The sequence below is a fragment of the Calonectris borealis genome, chromosome 17 (assembly GCF_964195595.1).
Source record: "Calonectris borealis chromosome 17, bCalBor7.hap1.2, whole genome shotgun sequence".
NCBI lineage: Eukaryota > Metazoa > Chordata > Aves > Procellariiformes > Procellariidae > Calonectris > Calonectris borealis.
This window is the reverse complement of record NC_134328.1, coordinates 14797684-14814377: the sequence shown is the minus strand read 5'-3', so window position 1 is coordinate 14814377 and position 16694 is coordinate 14797684. Positions and strand designations below refer to the sequence as shown.

General features: G+C 45.7%; 1 protein-coding gene across 1 annotated transcript in view; it reads right to left on the bottom strand.

Moving 5' to 3' along the window:
- Positions 1-606: 606 nt before the first annotated feature.
- Positions 607-16694, bottom strand: part of NTSR1 (neurotensin receptor 1) — a 63483-nt gene continuing 47395 nt past the window's right edge. The window contains exons 3-4 of the mRNA XM_075166677.1: positions 7468-7558; positions 607-5120 (exon numbers count right to left, since the gene is read on the bottom strand). Coding sequence (XP_075022778.1) covers positions 4871-5120; positions 7468-7558 — 341 coding nt within the window. The 3' untranslated portion in view covers positions 607-4870. The remainder of the gene's footprint in view (positions 5121-7467; positions 7559-16694) is intronic.

Sequence of the window (16694 nt, the reverse complement as noted above, 5' to 3'; positions counted from 1 at the left end):
GGACCCTCTTTGGTTTTGCCAGGTCTCGGGATGGATTTCTTAGGGCAAACTTCACCGGTGGGAGTCTCCCTCGGACCCAGCCAGCCTTCCCCCCGTTTGTTGGCCGACTTGCAGACACAAGCAGCAGCCGGCGCTCGGGTGCTGTGCCGTGCCGAATGGCCAGTGCTTGCGGGCTGCGGGAGAGGGGCACGCGGGGGCCCTTCTGCAGCGGAGAGGCAAAGGTCAGTTCAAGGTCGATGGGATTTCACCAGTGTAGACCACAGCCAGACAGCCCGTGCTGGTAAGCAGGCTGTATGATAAAGGCACAGCTGCCATTTCAAGCACAACTAGCCCAAGCCTTAAATTTGGATATTTATTTCTTAGGATCAATAAATGACAAAGTAAAATAAAATAAAATAGCATACAGTACAAAGGCTATGTCAGGAAGTAACCATTTCATTACTGGTTGATCAGTAAATACAGTATCAATAATAGCATGTTACATTGAAAGAGTGTTTCCCATTGCTACACAAAAGGATTTCACACCCTCTTCCTTCCCTTTGTCACAGAAAATTTTACAAAGGAGACGCCGACACGCTTTTAACATTCATTTTTTTTTTTCCCATTGCATAACAGGCCACAGAAAATAAAGCACATCAACATTTTGTATTTCAGGAAAAAAAAAAGGTGCACTTTAAAAAATATTTGCCATAAATACAATATGTGCAGGACTATCGGGTGGCACGGCGGGGGAAGGACTCTTGATCACAAAGCCAGGACACGGCATCATGAAATTCTGGATTAGCAATGTCTGTTTTCGTACTAAACGAATCCAGACTGAGGACAAAAGAACTTGTTGAGCTGTAATGTTAAGAACCAGACAGAGCTCCGGCGGATACAGCTTTCTTTAAACAGCTACCAAACACCACAACCAGGACGATATCAGAGCGACGCGCGAGGCGTTGCACAGGGGAGATCCCGCGCTCTCATGCCCGGGGGTCCCTCCCGAGGGCAGGGGGTGATGGCAGCCGCACGGGCGCTGGGCTCAGACCTCAACACGAGCTGCCTGCAGCAACAGCACGCCTCGGTTTTTATTTCACTGTATATTTGATGCTATAAATGCAACGGTCCCGCTATCGTCATGTTTACAGCACATGTCCTGCTAACCCTCCTCCCCGACTCTTCCATTTAGTTTTCTCCTTTACGGGCGCAGTCGCTGAAGCGAGGTCTCATGCGCTTTACAAAACAGACAAGCTCAGCAGAGCGTTCAAACAGCGATGTGTACTGGGCCTTTGGTGAGAAAGTCCTGTCTGGGGGAAACTTCCGAATAGCGTAATGACTTTGGAAATCTGATTTCACACGCTGCCAAATGGATGGCCCTGACAAGAACACTGCGAAGAGAAACGAAACCTCAAAATAATCTTTGAAGAGGTCACTTGATAACTCTCTTCAGACGGGAATTTCTCAGAATCCATCTGGCAGCACTTCACATCTGTGGGCTCAACAGATTTTTTTTTACTGGAAAGAAACAGTTCAAAACACTTATAGGAAATCTGCATAGATTAACAGCATGCCGCACCAACGCTCACCTCTCTGCCCCGGCGGAGAGTTCAGACGAAACAGGGATGCAAAGGATGCGAGCATGCATTTTGTCTAATGGCAAAAGCCACTTATACTCGATTAGGTTTAAAGCTAAACCTTGTTGGGTTAGTAGTTCAACCGTTGTTAAAAGGCATGGAAAGAACCATTTTTCTGGTATATACCGGGCAGCTCGTACCTTTTTCTTCTCTATGGTATCATGCTTTCCTTTACAAAACTGTGAGGTCTTCCAGTGAGTTATCCTCACTTCTTTGAGCTCAAGGGCTAAATCTTTAGGTCGAATATAGCCAAACTAGGTGAGGAGGGGAGAGAGGATGAAATCAGCTGTAATTTAGGCTCTCAGCTCAAGGTAGTCAGATTTGGCCAGTGGAAGAGGTAGCTTTGAGCTGCAATCTCAGATTAAGGCCATAGACTCAGGTCTGCTCCCCGTTAAACTGTGGGACCAGAGCTGTAGAAGCCAGCAAACCGCTTGGATAAATCCCCCCAGATAGTCAGCTCTTCAGGACTTGAGTGGCCCAACAAACATTGTGGAGTTTATGATACGTTCATTTTTACTCCTGCTTGTTCCCATTTTCATGTCAAACCAAAAATAAACCTCCCAGTTTCTCTGAGCTGTGATCAAATATTCTGTGAGCTGCCAGTGTATCTCAGTAACGAAAACCTAAGCCAAGCATCTTATGTGAAATAACAATTTTTGTACAGTGTTTTCTAAGATAATCAAGCACATTTCAGCAGGTTGGTGTTGGACAAGTATATTAATAATGTTTAACATCAAAAGCAACTGCGACACGCAGGTTGTTAAATCCTAATGAAAGTCAAAGCAACACACAGTTACAGCTTCCGTGGGAGGCTTCAGAAACCACCTCCCAGCTGTTGACTCTACTTAGAAGTGAAGTTAAAAAATTTGGGTCCTCTCCAGAAACCTTTAAAGTGTCTTGCCTGGAAGGCCAATGTTAAGTGTGTGACATTAAGACTCCTCTTCCTCTGCTCATCGTACCTGGACTTTCCCACAAAGCAGTATGTACAGGTCTTCTAGAGCTTCTTCTTCCAACCTGCCCAAGCCATTTCTAAGACACACAGAGATAACATTTGTTGGTTCCTCACAGATTTCCTTCCAAAGAGACCAGTCCCCCTTTTGCTTTTTTTTTTTTGTCTGTGTGTGCTGTTACCTGTTTTTCTTGCCAAAGAGGAGTCAACTGTGCATGAGCAACAGAAGTGCTTTGTCAAATATAATCTCTGCCCTCTGTTTGGTACAACCAGGGCAAGAAATTAAAAGAAGGCGTGACAGGACAGAGCTTACAGTTTGGCTGAATCAGGAGAAACTAAAGCCCCACCGATTTCTATATTTTGAGCCCTTTCTTTTGGAGTGGTTCTGTACTAGGCATTAAAATAATCTCCCACCCCTGGTAGGTGTGGTTGGAGGTCATGGCTGATGGTAGCCAGGTCTACCATGGTAGCTAGCTCTGTACAACTGCCAGGTTATAAATGCCTTGGAAGCAGATAGCCATCACTCACAACTCACAGCAAATGCCCCACAGGTGTTTTCCCTATGCCCTGAGCCCAATAGGGTCTAACCCATGAGATACCACATCTGTAGCAGGAGAAGTCACCAGTACCCAGTGGATCAGTAACTGGTCTCCATCATTGTGTGACAGTTCACTGGGACCAGATCCACATCTCCAGCATTGAGACTTCTGTTACGTACCAAGGGTGCTCGTTAGCTGAAGAGTGACAGGGTATGGGCAAAGCCCAGAAAGCTGAATTAAGCCAAGTGACTCTTCTAGTTTGTCCTCATGAAGAGGCAAGCCCTGCTCTCCTAATGAAGTGTGGTGTGAAAGGGGACGCAAGGTCACCACCAGCAAAATCACAGCAGAGGTTGCAAGGATAATTGGTTGGTTCCAGGTTCATGCAGGTCACCATCTGGTGATGTGACAGCGGGGAAAGCCCTTTGGCTTGTCCCAGAGGCCTGTGATTTCTGGTGCTAAAGGCTCTGGAGCAATTTGCTGCATCACATAGTGGGCTGTTAGAAGTGGAATCACACGGGAGAAAAAGCTCACGTTACCTATCCTGGCCAGCTGAGAAATTTCAAAGAGAATTTTCAGGTCTTGTTTCTGTTCCTCTGGCTTGTTAAAAGAAAGTTGGTTTAGAGCTAAGACTCCTCAGTTCAGACCTTCTTGTGTTCTTCATTTGCACTATCTGAAGATTTGTGTGTGCAGATCAGTGTGCCAACAGGTCTGGTAGCAAAAAGAAATAAAAGAAAAGGTAGAACAAGAGGCCCTGCTGTCTACAACTGATATATGAGACGTCAGCCTTGTGAAAATGGTGAGGAAACAAGTAAAACTGGAGTAAGATTGGGAAAAATCTGAAGGTCCCACAAAATTGGGGCAGGTTGCTCTTATCTCAGCAGCCTGGAGCCCTCATGAGCCTGGAGTTTTCTCGCCTCTTAATGCAGGCCAGCTAGCTGTTCTCCCTGCTAAAAAATAGGATTTGGCTGTATGGCAACAGTAAGATTTTCCATTTCTGTTCATTTTCAGCACTCCAGCTGGGCACAGTTTCTGCATTCCTGACTTTGCCGGAGACTTTGTTATTTATTGGTGTTGCGGTACCAATACCAGCGAGAGAGGGGGTTCACTGTGCCAGGCACTACGTATGCCCTAAAGTAAAAGATGACCCCCATTTTCCCAGGCCACACCCACCCCAATCTGAGTAAGGCATCATCTGTTGTTATTTAATTTCAAGGAGCCAGAGCGGCTCACTTGAGCACCTAGGTCATATTAATCATAATTTAGGTATATTTCTAAAATAACCACCTGGCTCCCTGAGTTTTCACTCCTTGTTCATTGAACATCCCATAGATGAGCATGTCCATTCTCCAAACACATCTCTTTCTGTTCAAAACTGCTTTCTCCTCAGCAGACTCTCTGCTCGGTGCCACCAAGAGACGTGATCTCAAACCCTTGGATGTGAACACGGCATCTCTGCACTGAGAAAAGGATGAAATGCAGTATGGTTTTGCCTAAGTTTAACATATTTTGGCTTCCCAGTTAACACCGCACCTGGATTTATGCCAGACTGAAGTTACAAAACGTGTAGACATTACTCACAAGAGGCAAGGCCAATGCTTTAAAATAACCTTAAAGTTACTGGCAGCACAAAGCCTATTTTTCCGACAAAAATGACTTTGCTAAACACACTTGTGTTACGTGAATTTGGAGACCATGCATGTAAGTCACAGAGGCCTCTCTCAGGTTTTGACTCCACGATGAAATGCATTTCCCTTCCTCCTTTGGCTTCAGTACGTAGTTTCCCTTGTGACCTGGCTGGAGAATGTGTGGTTGCTGGAGATGCTGTTGGATTTCCTGGTGAAGGCCAGTCGTTTCTTCTTCTTCCTCCACGGCAGGCACAGGAGTGCGAGTGTAGAGAGGAAGATCTGTCGGAAGTTTGCGGACACCAGGTTGTAGAGGATGGGGTTGATTGCCGAACTGACGTAGAAGAGGACGTTTGTCAGCATGTAGAAGTAGTGGTAGAAATTGAAAAGGAAACTGCAAGGACAGATGAAAGATAAAAATCTAAATAGAGTGTGGAGAACTGAAATAATTCAAAGTCACAAGACTGAGCTAACCTTTCTCGGTTGGGGACAAGCTTACGAATGGTGCATGAGCCACCAGGAAAACATCTATGTTTTCAACTGGGACTGGCCAAATGTAGTTCAAATGCCTCTACAAAGGTCTTACCCCAATCACTAGCAGTTAGAAACTTATTTATTCCCTGGGTCCGGACATGATATTTACCTCGTGTGTTCACTTTGTCTTCGAAAATAGCATTCTGGAAACTGAGAAGCCAGATGGAAATTTGTTTCTGTGTCATGCATATACATTAGCTTGACTTTTCTGGCTGCAGTTCTGGTCTACAGAGCCTGCCGAAGAGCCAAGATCCAGTAACAGATGCAGCTCTCTCCTCCCCCCAGCAGTGAGAGCTGCATCAGCTCATCAATGGGTCCCTGGGTTGGGATTTGTCCGTAATCTGGGATAGCATTCTCTATTCCGGGGTCAAGCTGATGATAGCATGCTTTTGAAACATATCCTGACCATCACAATGTAATGTTTTCAGCTAGAATTGGTTGAAAATGCTTAGGTTTTTTTTTCTTCTTTTGGAAATATCTTTCCTTGGGACAACTGAGATCAACAGCTCTGAGCTGGTAAAGCATTTATAAACAACGTGGGTCTCATTTTCAGGAAAATGTTCCCCAGGATCATTTATCTGAGTGGAAATTGCAGACCTTTTTGTTAGTCTGAGCACTGTCTAACAAAAGATAAATAGACGTGTGCTGGAGTACATCACCGGTCCCTCCACACCCCCTCAGCACTGCCAAATACTGCATGGCCCATCCAGCTCTTACAAGCGGAGCTTCTCGATGTAGTTGTGAAGAATTAATATAGCAAAAATTTGTCTTCTTCAGCGGCAGGCACATGCATTTGTAAATGAACACATCAAGCTGCTGCAAGCTCTTGATTAGCTACCATACTGATAGTTCACCATTCATAATATGCCTGTAAATTCAATGTTTTCTTAAAATCGCTCATGGCTTTTAAAAGAAGAAAAATAATATGTGAATGCAATCACAATGCATAAATTCACACTAACTGCAGACAGACTTCTCTACCCTTCTTGCTCAAAGCAAATGCGGTCGTTACATAATTGATTGCTGCTTTAAGTGCTTTTCATATAGGAGAGCAAACAAGAAACAACAGTTTGTCCCAGTGTGTGCCTAGAGCTCTGTTTTCATGATTGAAGATAGGTTTTGGTTTTTACTACGGATGGCTGTACAATTCCATTCAGTAGACTGCTATCTCATAAATTACTATTTTTTGTGCTTGGAGTTTATGAAATTTTAATGTCTCATAGTTCTCTGCTTTTTGGTATCGTAGATTTTTTTTTCTTTTCCTTCATTGCAGGAAACAGACCCGGACCCAGAGAGAAAAGGAACATAACACCATGGGAGAGAAGACACATTTTTCACTGAGCGCATCTCATAGCATCTCAGGCTACCTGGGTGCATATCCCCAGACAGCGTTAATGCTTAATTATGTATTTAAAATGAGTAATCAGGTCCGTGGCTGCTTTGCTGAGGAACCTGGCCTGATGCAGCAGAAAGGCTGCATGGAGCTGCTTGCGTGCCCTTGCATGTCTGTGAACAGCGCACGTGCATTCAGCGTAGGCATGCAATTATCCCTAAATTCTCTGAGAATTTGGACATTTTCTGATCAGTGGCAACTACTAGTATGTAATTTTGATCCACTCCCTGCAAAACCCAGGAAATAACCTGCCCCAGACTCAGTAAACAGCGCAGTTCTTTCCCCACCTGTGTAATCTCTCCTATCACTAACGGCGTCGTGGAGGTAAATTGTGTGTTGACAGGAGCTGCTCCATCCCAGGGCCAGTGATCGGTATCTCCCCCACGGAGACAGCAATCCACTTCGGATGTATGAAACCCCCCTTTCCAAAGGGTCATTGCATCAAGGGCTGTCAGAGGTGAATATCCATCACTGTTGTTAACGGGGGCGAGTCTGTGGTCACAGCCACAGAAGAACAAGGGGCTGATGATGCATTTTGGTTCAAGCTAATGCTTCCTTCACCCACACCGGGGGGATTTTGGTGATAAAACCGGGACTCTCAATTTGGCTGGCAATCATGGTAAGAAATCCAAAAGAAAAAACTAAAACAACAATTCGGAGGTTGAGGCTTCAACCACTCGCATGGAGAACGCCTTCAGTCCCAGATCCCCACCTCCATCCCCAAGTCCGCTGGTGCCCCGGCAGCCCCGGCTCCAGCCTGACCCCGCACCCCCTCCTGGCACGCGGGCAGCGCGTCCCCCGCCTCGTGACTCACTCTGTCCAGTGACTGGAGGGGACATAGCAGAACATGAGACGCCGTATGTGATAAGGGAGCCAACAGACCACGAAGGCAATCACCACAGCACCTGCAAGGTATGAAAAAAGCCCATTACTTTTTGTGAGCAATTCTTCATCGGGGGTGAAAAAGGGACCTGTCTGTGTGGTGTTTATCGCTGTAAACTGTTTTCCTAAAGCCCCGCGTTGTTCTCCTATTGCCGTTGTGCAAAGAATTAATAACCCTGAGGGACAACCAGCCTGCAAATGTCTGTAAAAACAAGCATAACAGAAATAATAGAAAACAGCAATAAGCACGGGGGCAGTGACATTATGATCAAGCGAAGGCACAATACAGATCAAGGACTGCTGATGCCTAGTTCAGACACCGGCTTAAACGAAACCGTATTTGCATCTGTCCTTGTGTTTCATGCCCTTGTGGCACTGGGTAGTTTGTCCAAAGTACTCGCAGAGGCAGTTAGTGTATGTTTTTCATCCAGGTAGCCAGGGAGCCAGGGAAACTATAATCCCATTAGTTTGTTACGCGGAGCCACTGGCCGCAGTCCCCACGGGGCTGGGGATTGTTAAACAGCCTCAGGAGCTGCTTTCTGGTGGCAGGGCTCGTCCTTTTGTTCTACGTTTGTGCAATACCTGAGACAGTGATTACAAGATGTTTGGGTCTGGACATTGCCATAATAAAAATGATTAATTAAAGGGTAAGCAGAGAAAGACGATATGTTTTTTTCCTTTCCAGATTCTTGCCGAGGGACATCAAACAATGGAAAATAAAATGCAACAACTCTGAAGGTTAAAAGTGCTGTTGGTAGAGCGCGTTTGTCAATCTAGATTAAAAACCAGATATATCAGGCAATCAAGGGAAAGATTTGTTTTCTTTTGTAATATGCATTTCAACCTCCCTGTGAAATGACGGGATTCTGGCAGAATCCTAGCAGGAAATAAAGAAATCTCAGTTAAAACATAATACCATAAAAGACAAGAAGAAAATCAAGGCTAAATAAAATAATTATGTTAATTTTTTATCCCAGATTTGCTCTACAGAGAATAAGGGCCACATCACTCTTGTCCTTTGTGTGACCTGCAAAGGGCTGGGAAGCAGCAAAGCTCTCTTCCAGAGCTACGCACCACTGGTGCAATGCAAATTTGGCACGTGGAGGCAAAGGCTGCTTTTCCTTCTGCCTTGGGACTGAAAATATTTATGTGGATGTGTCCCAAACCCAGACGCTGTCATCCCACAGGGACTATGCCATAGCTCATAGAGGAGATATGCAGAAGATGTGTTTCCCTTGAAAAATGTGGTCCAGGAGGAGCAAATCTGGCTGTGGTTGCATCTCCCATCACCGTTACTCAGTCAAGAGGCATGGAGGAGGCTTCAGTAACAAAGTGGGGAGGGAAGTGTCTGTGCCCTGTTTTTTGTGGGTGTCATCACTAGCAGGGTCACTGCCTAATTTGGGTCACAGAAATTAAATAATTCCTGGTGTCCAGCTCTGTACTCACAGCCTTACTTCAAGTCCATGTGCTATCTCTTTTATTAAACACATAACTAACAATGGAGATGGTTATATTCTTTTAGCATCAGCCTGCATGATGTATAAGAGCACCTTCCAGGAACGCTGCAAAAGCCATTTATTCAATAAAGTTTTAGGCAGCTGAAGGGACATGTTTTGGAAAAAAGGCTAGAGGGTCTGTTTTTATTCTCTTATCCAAGTGAATTCATTATTTCAATCTGAATATTTTTGGCTGCTATATGGTCACTGCGATCGCAGATGTCATTCATGACTAGATGGCCTGCAGCTCCTCAGATGCCGTCAAGTGAATGAATTTGACCTGCGTCTGATCCTGCCTGGAGGAGCTTTGCTGGGACTTTGATGGGGACAGCCCAGAAAGGACCAGTGGCACAGGAGAAGCGGGGAGGTCCACCAGGAAGCTCGGAGGCAGCGCTGGATGCCTGCCTTGCTCTTTCACATTTCTGGGCACCTGCTTTTGGCCACCTCCAGAAATTAATTTCTCTGTCAGATGGACCTTTGGTTTGCCCTGCATGGAGCAGTCCACCCGTGACTCCCCAGGAGATCCCTCCCAGGGGCCACAGAAGAAGCGATACTCTCCAGCCTCTCCCCTCCATCCATCAGCCTCGGGCCAACGGGAACAAGCCAACATCACACCTCCAGTCCCTCTGCTTTCCCAGTGCCTGTACAGGATTAACTGGATTTTCAGGCTGTGAAAGCAGCTTCCCAAATGGCTCCCAACACAAGTTCATTTGTGCGCGTCATAATGTTTGCAGAAACCTCCATGCACTGGCACTTCCCAGCTGCTTACCCCTGCATGCAGCTCTTTAAGAACAGCGGGATCTGGATTCTTTGTACAGCCAATTTTAAGTCTCACACATCTGCCTGTTAAATTTACCAACAGGTTAAATGAAAGTGGTTTTCTCCTGGTAAAGGATCTCTGCTTCTGTTGCTCAGACAATGCTCCAGATAATATGGAGGCAGGCATCTATAGCAGCAAAAACACATATTGAGAGAATTATCTGTTTAACCTCAGCAAACAAATAGTCAATTAAGTAATCTGTGGTAATTCTGTAATATCACATGCAATCACTCTGCAATTAAAACTCTATTAAACACATAGTGTATTGGAGACACTTATGGTCTGATTTTGAAATCCCAGCTGGGTAGCACGCTGTGCGGTTCTGTGCCGCCAGCCTCCGCCGCGCAGATTAGGAGACCCTGACCGGTATTCGTCACCCTTAATCCGTATGTTTCAATTTTATCATACAAGGGATCAAGCAGATTTAGGGTGGCAATCCTGCCCTGTCGGGTCCCCTCCCCAGGGATGAATTTGAAACACGGAAACGTGTTAACTTTCATCTAACAGTGTGAAAGTGCCTTTTTCTGCCTGATACCTGGTGCCTTTTGCTGCTGTCTTGTGCCTCCCCAGGCACATGCTTATCAAAACAGATGAGTTGTAAAACAAATGATGGGCAAAGTGGCTGCCAAAATGATTTTTTTATTATTGTTACTGGCTCCTAGAACCTGTTCTCCATTATCTTGAGGCTTCCCACAGGGGTTTCTTTGGTGGAGTAAGATGGAGCAGGTCAGCCTGGTGGAGCTGAGCACCGCCTGGGGAAGGATTCGACCCAACGTGTGGTGGGGGTGACTGTCCGGAATGGTGTTTGTTGTTGGAGATTTGCTGCCTCTATTTTTTGAACTAAAAATAAACTAGACCCATCCTTCACTTCTAATTAATTCAATGCGGTTTTAGTAGGAGCAGGGCTGCTCTATGAACTTCCGATATTTCCCACATTTGAGCAAACGAGGTGCCAAGCCTGCGAGCCCAGGGCTGGGGAGCGGAGAGGAGAGCTGAGCAAGCCGCCCCTGACGTGCCAGGGATGCTGGGGAATGATCCTCCCACCGAGCTGCATCTCCATTTCCCTTCTAAATCAAACTCCCAATTTAAAAGTGTATTAACAACTGAATTATCGCATCCTGTGGCTTTCTATTTTGTCTTATAATGGTTCTATTCTCTGTCTGTTTGAACCGCATCCCGAGGAAGAAGGGGAGAGAGGAAGGAGAAGCAGCAGAGAGACGAGCCCTTGATTGTTTATCGCGCAGGAAGTCCTGCAGAGGAAACATAAATTTTGAGTGACATCTTTTTCATTGTGCAAAAGAAGATTTAAACTGTGCCAGTCTTGATTTTCAGACTAAACTAGATGTGGAAGCAATTCTGGAAGTTAAATTATATTAGATCGCACTGAGTACTTTATTTTACCTTGTGTGTATCCTGTGGCTGATGCTGGGAGACAGCCCTTCTCCAGGGCCAATAACTCGAAAAACTCACGTTGAGTTAGCGTGAGCATGGAGCAATACATCATGTGTAAAAAGTCCCTGGTGGGTGCTTGGTGGCCAGCTCGGCTGAGCGTGGGAGCCACGGGAGGGATTTTGAGCCCCTTGTCCCTCTTCTGGGGCCATCTGAGGCTTGGCGTGACTCAGAGCACCGGGACGGCGATGGGCAATCTGCTGCCGCTGCCGACTCACGCGAGACCCCAGGGATCTGCTGCAGTGGATGGTGTTTTCTTCCTCGCTTTAGCTCTTCCATCCCCTCTGGGGTCGTGCTGAGCCACAGCCCTGCGGCTCCGGGGTGGCCCTTGGCGAGGGCATCCCTCCATCCTGTCCTCCTTTCTCTCCAGGAGCGGGAGAAAAGAGATGCTGCTCCCTCTTTTAACCACCTCCACTGCTGCTAAGGCCTCCAGAGAGCCTCAGATACATCCTTTCTTGATAGTTTTGTTCAGATTGTTTTGGCCAATTTATTTCTTTTTCTCTGCATTTCAAGGGGAGATGAAATGCATACTGCTGGGGAACAGCGTGTTGTAATTCCTGAGCAAAGGCAGGAGCTCTTTGGGTATGTACTGACCCATCTGAACAACATCTCTCAGCCTTTTCTGCATTTCAGCTCATCAGCGGCCGTGTGTCTCCAACGCTGCCAAGGAATGCACGCTCCAGCTGGTACAGAATAACGTATATGACAGTGTTATGGGGCTCATGTCAGGGATTTGCATTAGTGCTGATTTCTGGAGAAACAGTCTTTGTGTATTCAAAGCTCCTGGGTTTTATATACTCGTTTAGTCGATGCCGTTACAAGAGAATCTCTCACAAAGGGGAGCAAATGTCACCGTGCCACTTGATATGAGAGATGGCAAAAGCTGGGCCAAGTGTAGATGTAGCTGGCACTGCCTAGTTAAACCTCGAGGCGCTGTTTATATTAACATGATGCACTACCTGACAGGTCGTAGGCAATATTTATACCAGTGGGCCCTAAACTAGGGATTATGGCAGCTGCAAGGGTGGGTATGAGCCTAGTAAAATTAAAATTGCTTATGCTGGTATTTGGGTCACAAGGCTGCAGAAGAAAGGATTTCCATAAAAGTCGATAACCAGCGGAGATTGGGGAACACCAGTATGCACCAGTAGTACTCAGGAGAGCAAAGAAGGAGAAACTGGGAAGAGCAATGGGCCTGGGGAGCCCTCAGCTCCTTTAGACACCACTGCAAACATGCAGCATTTGCTGGATACAACCCCCCTGTGCTCTTGCACATGTTACTGAGCAGTGTAAACATTAGATTTGACTCCTTAATTTCCATTCCCAGCAGCCAGAGATCTGCTGTTTATCTTTCTGTATCATTTTCCTTCTTTTTTTCCTGCTGGAGGAGGATTGTCTCTTTTTGTGTCTCTTTTTTGGATTATGGGGTAGAAGATGCTGTCTTGCTTGAAAGGAGCCACAGTCCCCTAAATACTTCTTTGTTAATGGTGACGAGACAGCAAAGTGAATAGAAAAACCTTCTGGCATGCAAAACCAACGTATTTTACTCAGACTATATTCTCCAGTCCTGATTTTCAATGGCTTCAGCTGACAGGTGTGAAAATGGATGTGAATTCCTGCCCCTGCTCATGCCGGTGATTAAATCGCCCACTGGCACTGGTTTCGTCCGAGCAAGGCAGAAAATGAAGGTTAAAGCCAGCCCAAGAACAGGCTCCAACAAGCAGCACGTCACCGCTGACCCAGTGCGAACTGGGGTGTCTTCCTCAGTTTCCTTCTAAGGTAATTATTTTTTTGGAAATTAAAGAAGAAGTTGCTCGATTCCATTTAAACTTCATTCCTGCCATTCCTCTCGGGGATGTCCAGGAGTTTGGAGAAGAAGGAAGAAGAAAGAAAGAAAATTTCCCCTTTGAAGGATAGATAAGGGCTCCTGTCTTCTCCTCACCAGGTTCAAGGCTCTTTCTATTTGATAAGATCAGGTATAACCCGAACTGGCAACCTCTGCAGCCCCTTTCTTCTTTCCCCTCCAGCTTTGAGTTTCACGTGCCCTTAGTTCTTCCCAGAACGGTTTCTGCTCTCCAGGGGGACGCCGGGGCTTTGTTTACTGCATGCTTCTGCAGGGACTAAGGCCCTGGCCGGACTTTATGTTTAAAAACGCATCAGTTAGTTAGTTAGCTTTTTAAACACTCATATGGACAGGGTTTAACACCTGGAAAATCTGCTTGCTGGGCTTGACCAGCCCTAGGGTTGTCTTCAGAGATGCAGCCACGAGAGCCTGAATCCCAGTAGAAATGCCTCGCCAGGCTGAGCAGCGCCAGCGAAGGGACACGTCTTGGGGGAGGAGAAAAAAGAGACTCGAGAGGTGCAGCCGTGGTCCCTTTCCGCTCCTCAGAGGGTGTTTATGGAGCGCTCCGATACTGCTCTCTTTATGTCACTTGGCAGGCTGTAAACCGACGTGTACAAACATCTCTGGGAAATATATACAACTGTTATATAGCTAATTTATCCTCTTGAATTTCAATGTGACACTCCAGCTGTTAAACTCAGCTTCCACTCACGCTTAATGTCACAGGGGTTTTGCTGAACTCCACTTGCAGTTGCTCAGACTTTTTATTAGGGATACAAACTGCCATGAATTTTGTTCCTTTCTTGCAAAAGAAATGATTCATGGACAAATCTGATTTCCCTAGAATATCGTAATTATGAAATACAACTGTTTAAGGAGCAGATCTTCAGACCGGTGCTCTTCTGTGTATTGTGGCTGCAAAGTATTTACTATTTGTTATTCCTGTTTGCGGGATGGTTACGCTAAATGTCATAGTGATATTCTCCTCCTAAAACGGATAGCTCAGACTTGGCACATCGGTGAGGAGACATGAATGCACTTTTCAAAACATTTGTCAGAAGGGGAATTATTAATGAAATGCAGGTCGCACGGATACTTCAGTAACTTGGCCTTTCTCTAGTATTACTTGAAGAAATGCAGAGACCCCCAAACCATAATTTAAAAATTCTTAGATATTCAATAAAAAAAAATGGTTTGACTTCATCTCCTAAAAAGCATCTTACTGAGGCATCACCCAGCCAGCTATGGGAGACTGAAGGATATTCTTTTAATTGGTTAAACCTCTCTAAGTGCTTTATAATTGCTTTCACTAAGCAGCTTCTCTAACGGAGCAAATGCTACCTGGCACCGATCACATTTTAATAGGCTTAGCCAACGTCCACCCAGGGACGTGCAAAACCTGCCCTTGATGTCCATCAGTTTGTCTCAACATTGTTATGAGATCTCAGCTGTGCCGTTCAACAACTCCTTCCTTCCATCCACGGCAGGAACCTGACGGGCAGTCGGGGAGGTGCTGAGGGCTGCTCGGAGGAGAATGGGCTGCAGGCTGGTGTGCTGATGGGGACAATTAGTCCATGTCACAAAACTGTCCCCTTTCGAGAAGATGTGTTGGCCAAACAGTGCTTTCAGCTTGAACCAGGCTCAAATATGCCCTCATTTTTGAGCAGCTGTTTGGAACTGTGAAACTGAGATGGGGATGATTTATATTGCCTCTCGATGTCTGGGGACAGTATGCAGCGGTCTGGGCAGCGTATGTGAGGTTTTACCTGCTGAAGGCTGCTTATTCTGAAGGGTGCGTGTGTGCACGTGTGTGTTTAAGACTTGGTGCTACAGTTTGGGTTTATTTAGGACGTTTTCTACCTTATCAAATGATTGGCTTATCAGTCTACGCCATCAGAGAAGCTTCACCCTTCCATGGAACATCACACAGCACCCAAGAGACTCAGCTTCAGCACTCCTGCAATACAGCCAAGGAATAATAACAAAAATTGGAGGAGGTTTATAACTGGAGAAATGGAAGATGTATTGGATGGATGAAGGAGGGTATGAAATCTCTTAGCGGCAGGTATTTTTAGCAGCAGCGCTTGTGCAGACGCTGCCCTGTTATCCTCACAAAAGATCTGGGAAGCTGCCAGCGCCTCGAGCTCTCTGAATTTGGATCCTCACACCTGGTGAACGCTGACAGCAGAGAGGGAATTACAATCAGAAATCACATGCTTAATGAATTAACGAGCTGGCTCCCAGGCAGCAGGGCTGATGTGTTCCTTGATCCTGATCTCCCTAATTATTTTGTACACGACCAAAGTCAGACAGAGCCAAGAAAATACATAAATGCTACTAAAGAGGAGGAAAAAGTGTTGTGGATGTTTTGAATGAAGCTGTTAGCCTGACCACTTTTAGCTCCTACTTCAATGTAAGTAAATATATAATCTCAGTAGATCTGGAGGTGTTTGCTGCTCTGATCTCATCCAACAGCTCTGCACACCATGAACTGCAAAAATTTCTTTTCTGAGCACTAGTTTTACAAGTTCTGAAACATTTCACCCTTAAAACAAAATCAAGCTCTCCGTACTTCAGGCCAAAGTTCCCTTTCGGAAATGGAAAATACTTTGACCCCCATGAAGCTCTGATTTTCTGCCAATGGTTTTATTAGTGTGGACAAGTGTCATTTTTCTTTTCCCATCCTCTTCCATAAACTAGCCTAGACTGCGTACATGGTTTTGGCTTCCATGGATCCCAGGGTAAATCATGTGCATCCTTGTTTATTTTTTGCTACTTTTCAGACAGCTCAGAAGCCTGGTTTATTTAAAAAAAAAAAGTTGCGAGGAACAGGTGACAAAAGTAAATGTGAATCAGGCACCTCCAGTAATCAAGTGCCTCTGAAAAATGAAATGAAGCAGGATTTCACTCACACTTGCTAGATAAAAAAAGCCTTTCTGCATGATGTGGTGAATCACAGACAAAACTGACGGTGGATTTCTTATTTGCTGGATCTTCCTCACTCCAGAAAAGGAGCAAGTGGCCGCTCTCTCATTGCCTTCCCAGCAGGGAAGGGAGCTCAGCCCTGCTGCCAGGCTGGCACTGCGGAGATGCACGTAATGTCTGTGCATCGCTGCCCACGGTGCCACGTCTGACCCACTTTTACACCATTTCAGGCTCCAGACTGAAGCCCTCGCTTTTGCTAACTTTTCTCAGCTTTTGCCGTACATAACAAAAGCAAAAATTTGCCTGGAGAAGAAGAAGAAGAAAATTAAGCTTATTGTTCGGAGAAAGAAGGGCTGTTTTTCAGTGCCTCAGAGGAAACGTGGACCTGTTGGTGAGGGATGCTTTCCACCACCAGCGAGCAATGCCCAGGGAACGGCAGGTGTAAATTTAGATCTCTCTGTTATTATTCATGAAGAGCTCTCTCCTCTTGACGTTAGAAGAGTATACAATACTAAAAGGAGAGAGAGAGGTGTGAAAAGTTGTAGCTCAAGTGAGAAAAGGCAGCTTCTCACTTAATGGCAGTGGGCAGAAGCATTAAGAAACAGAAGAAGATAGCGGGCAACCGA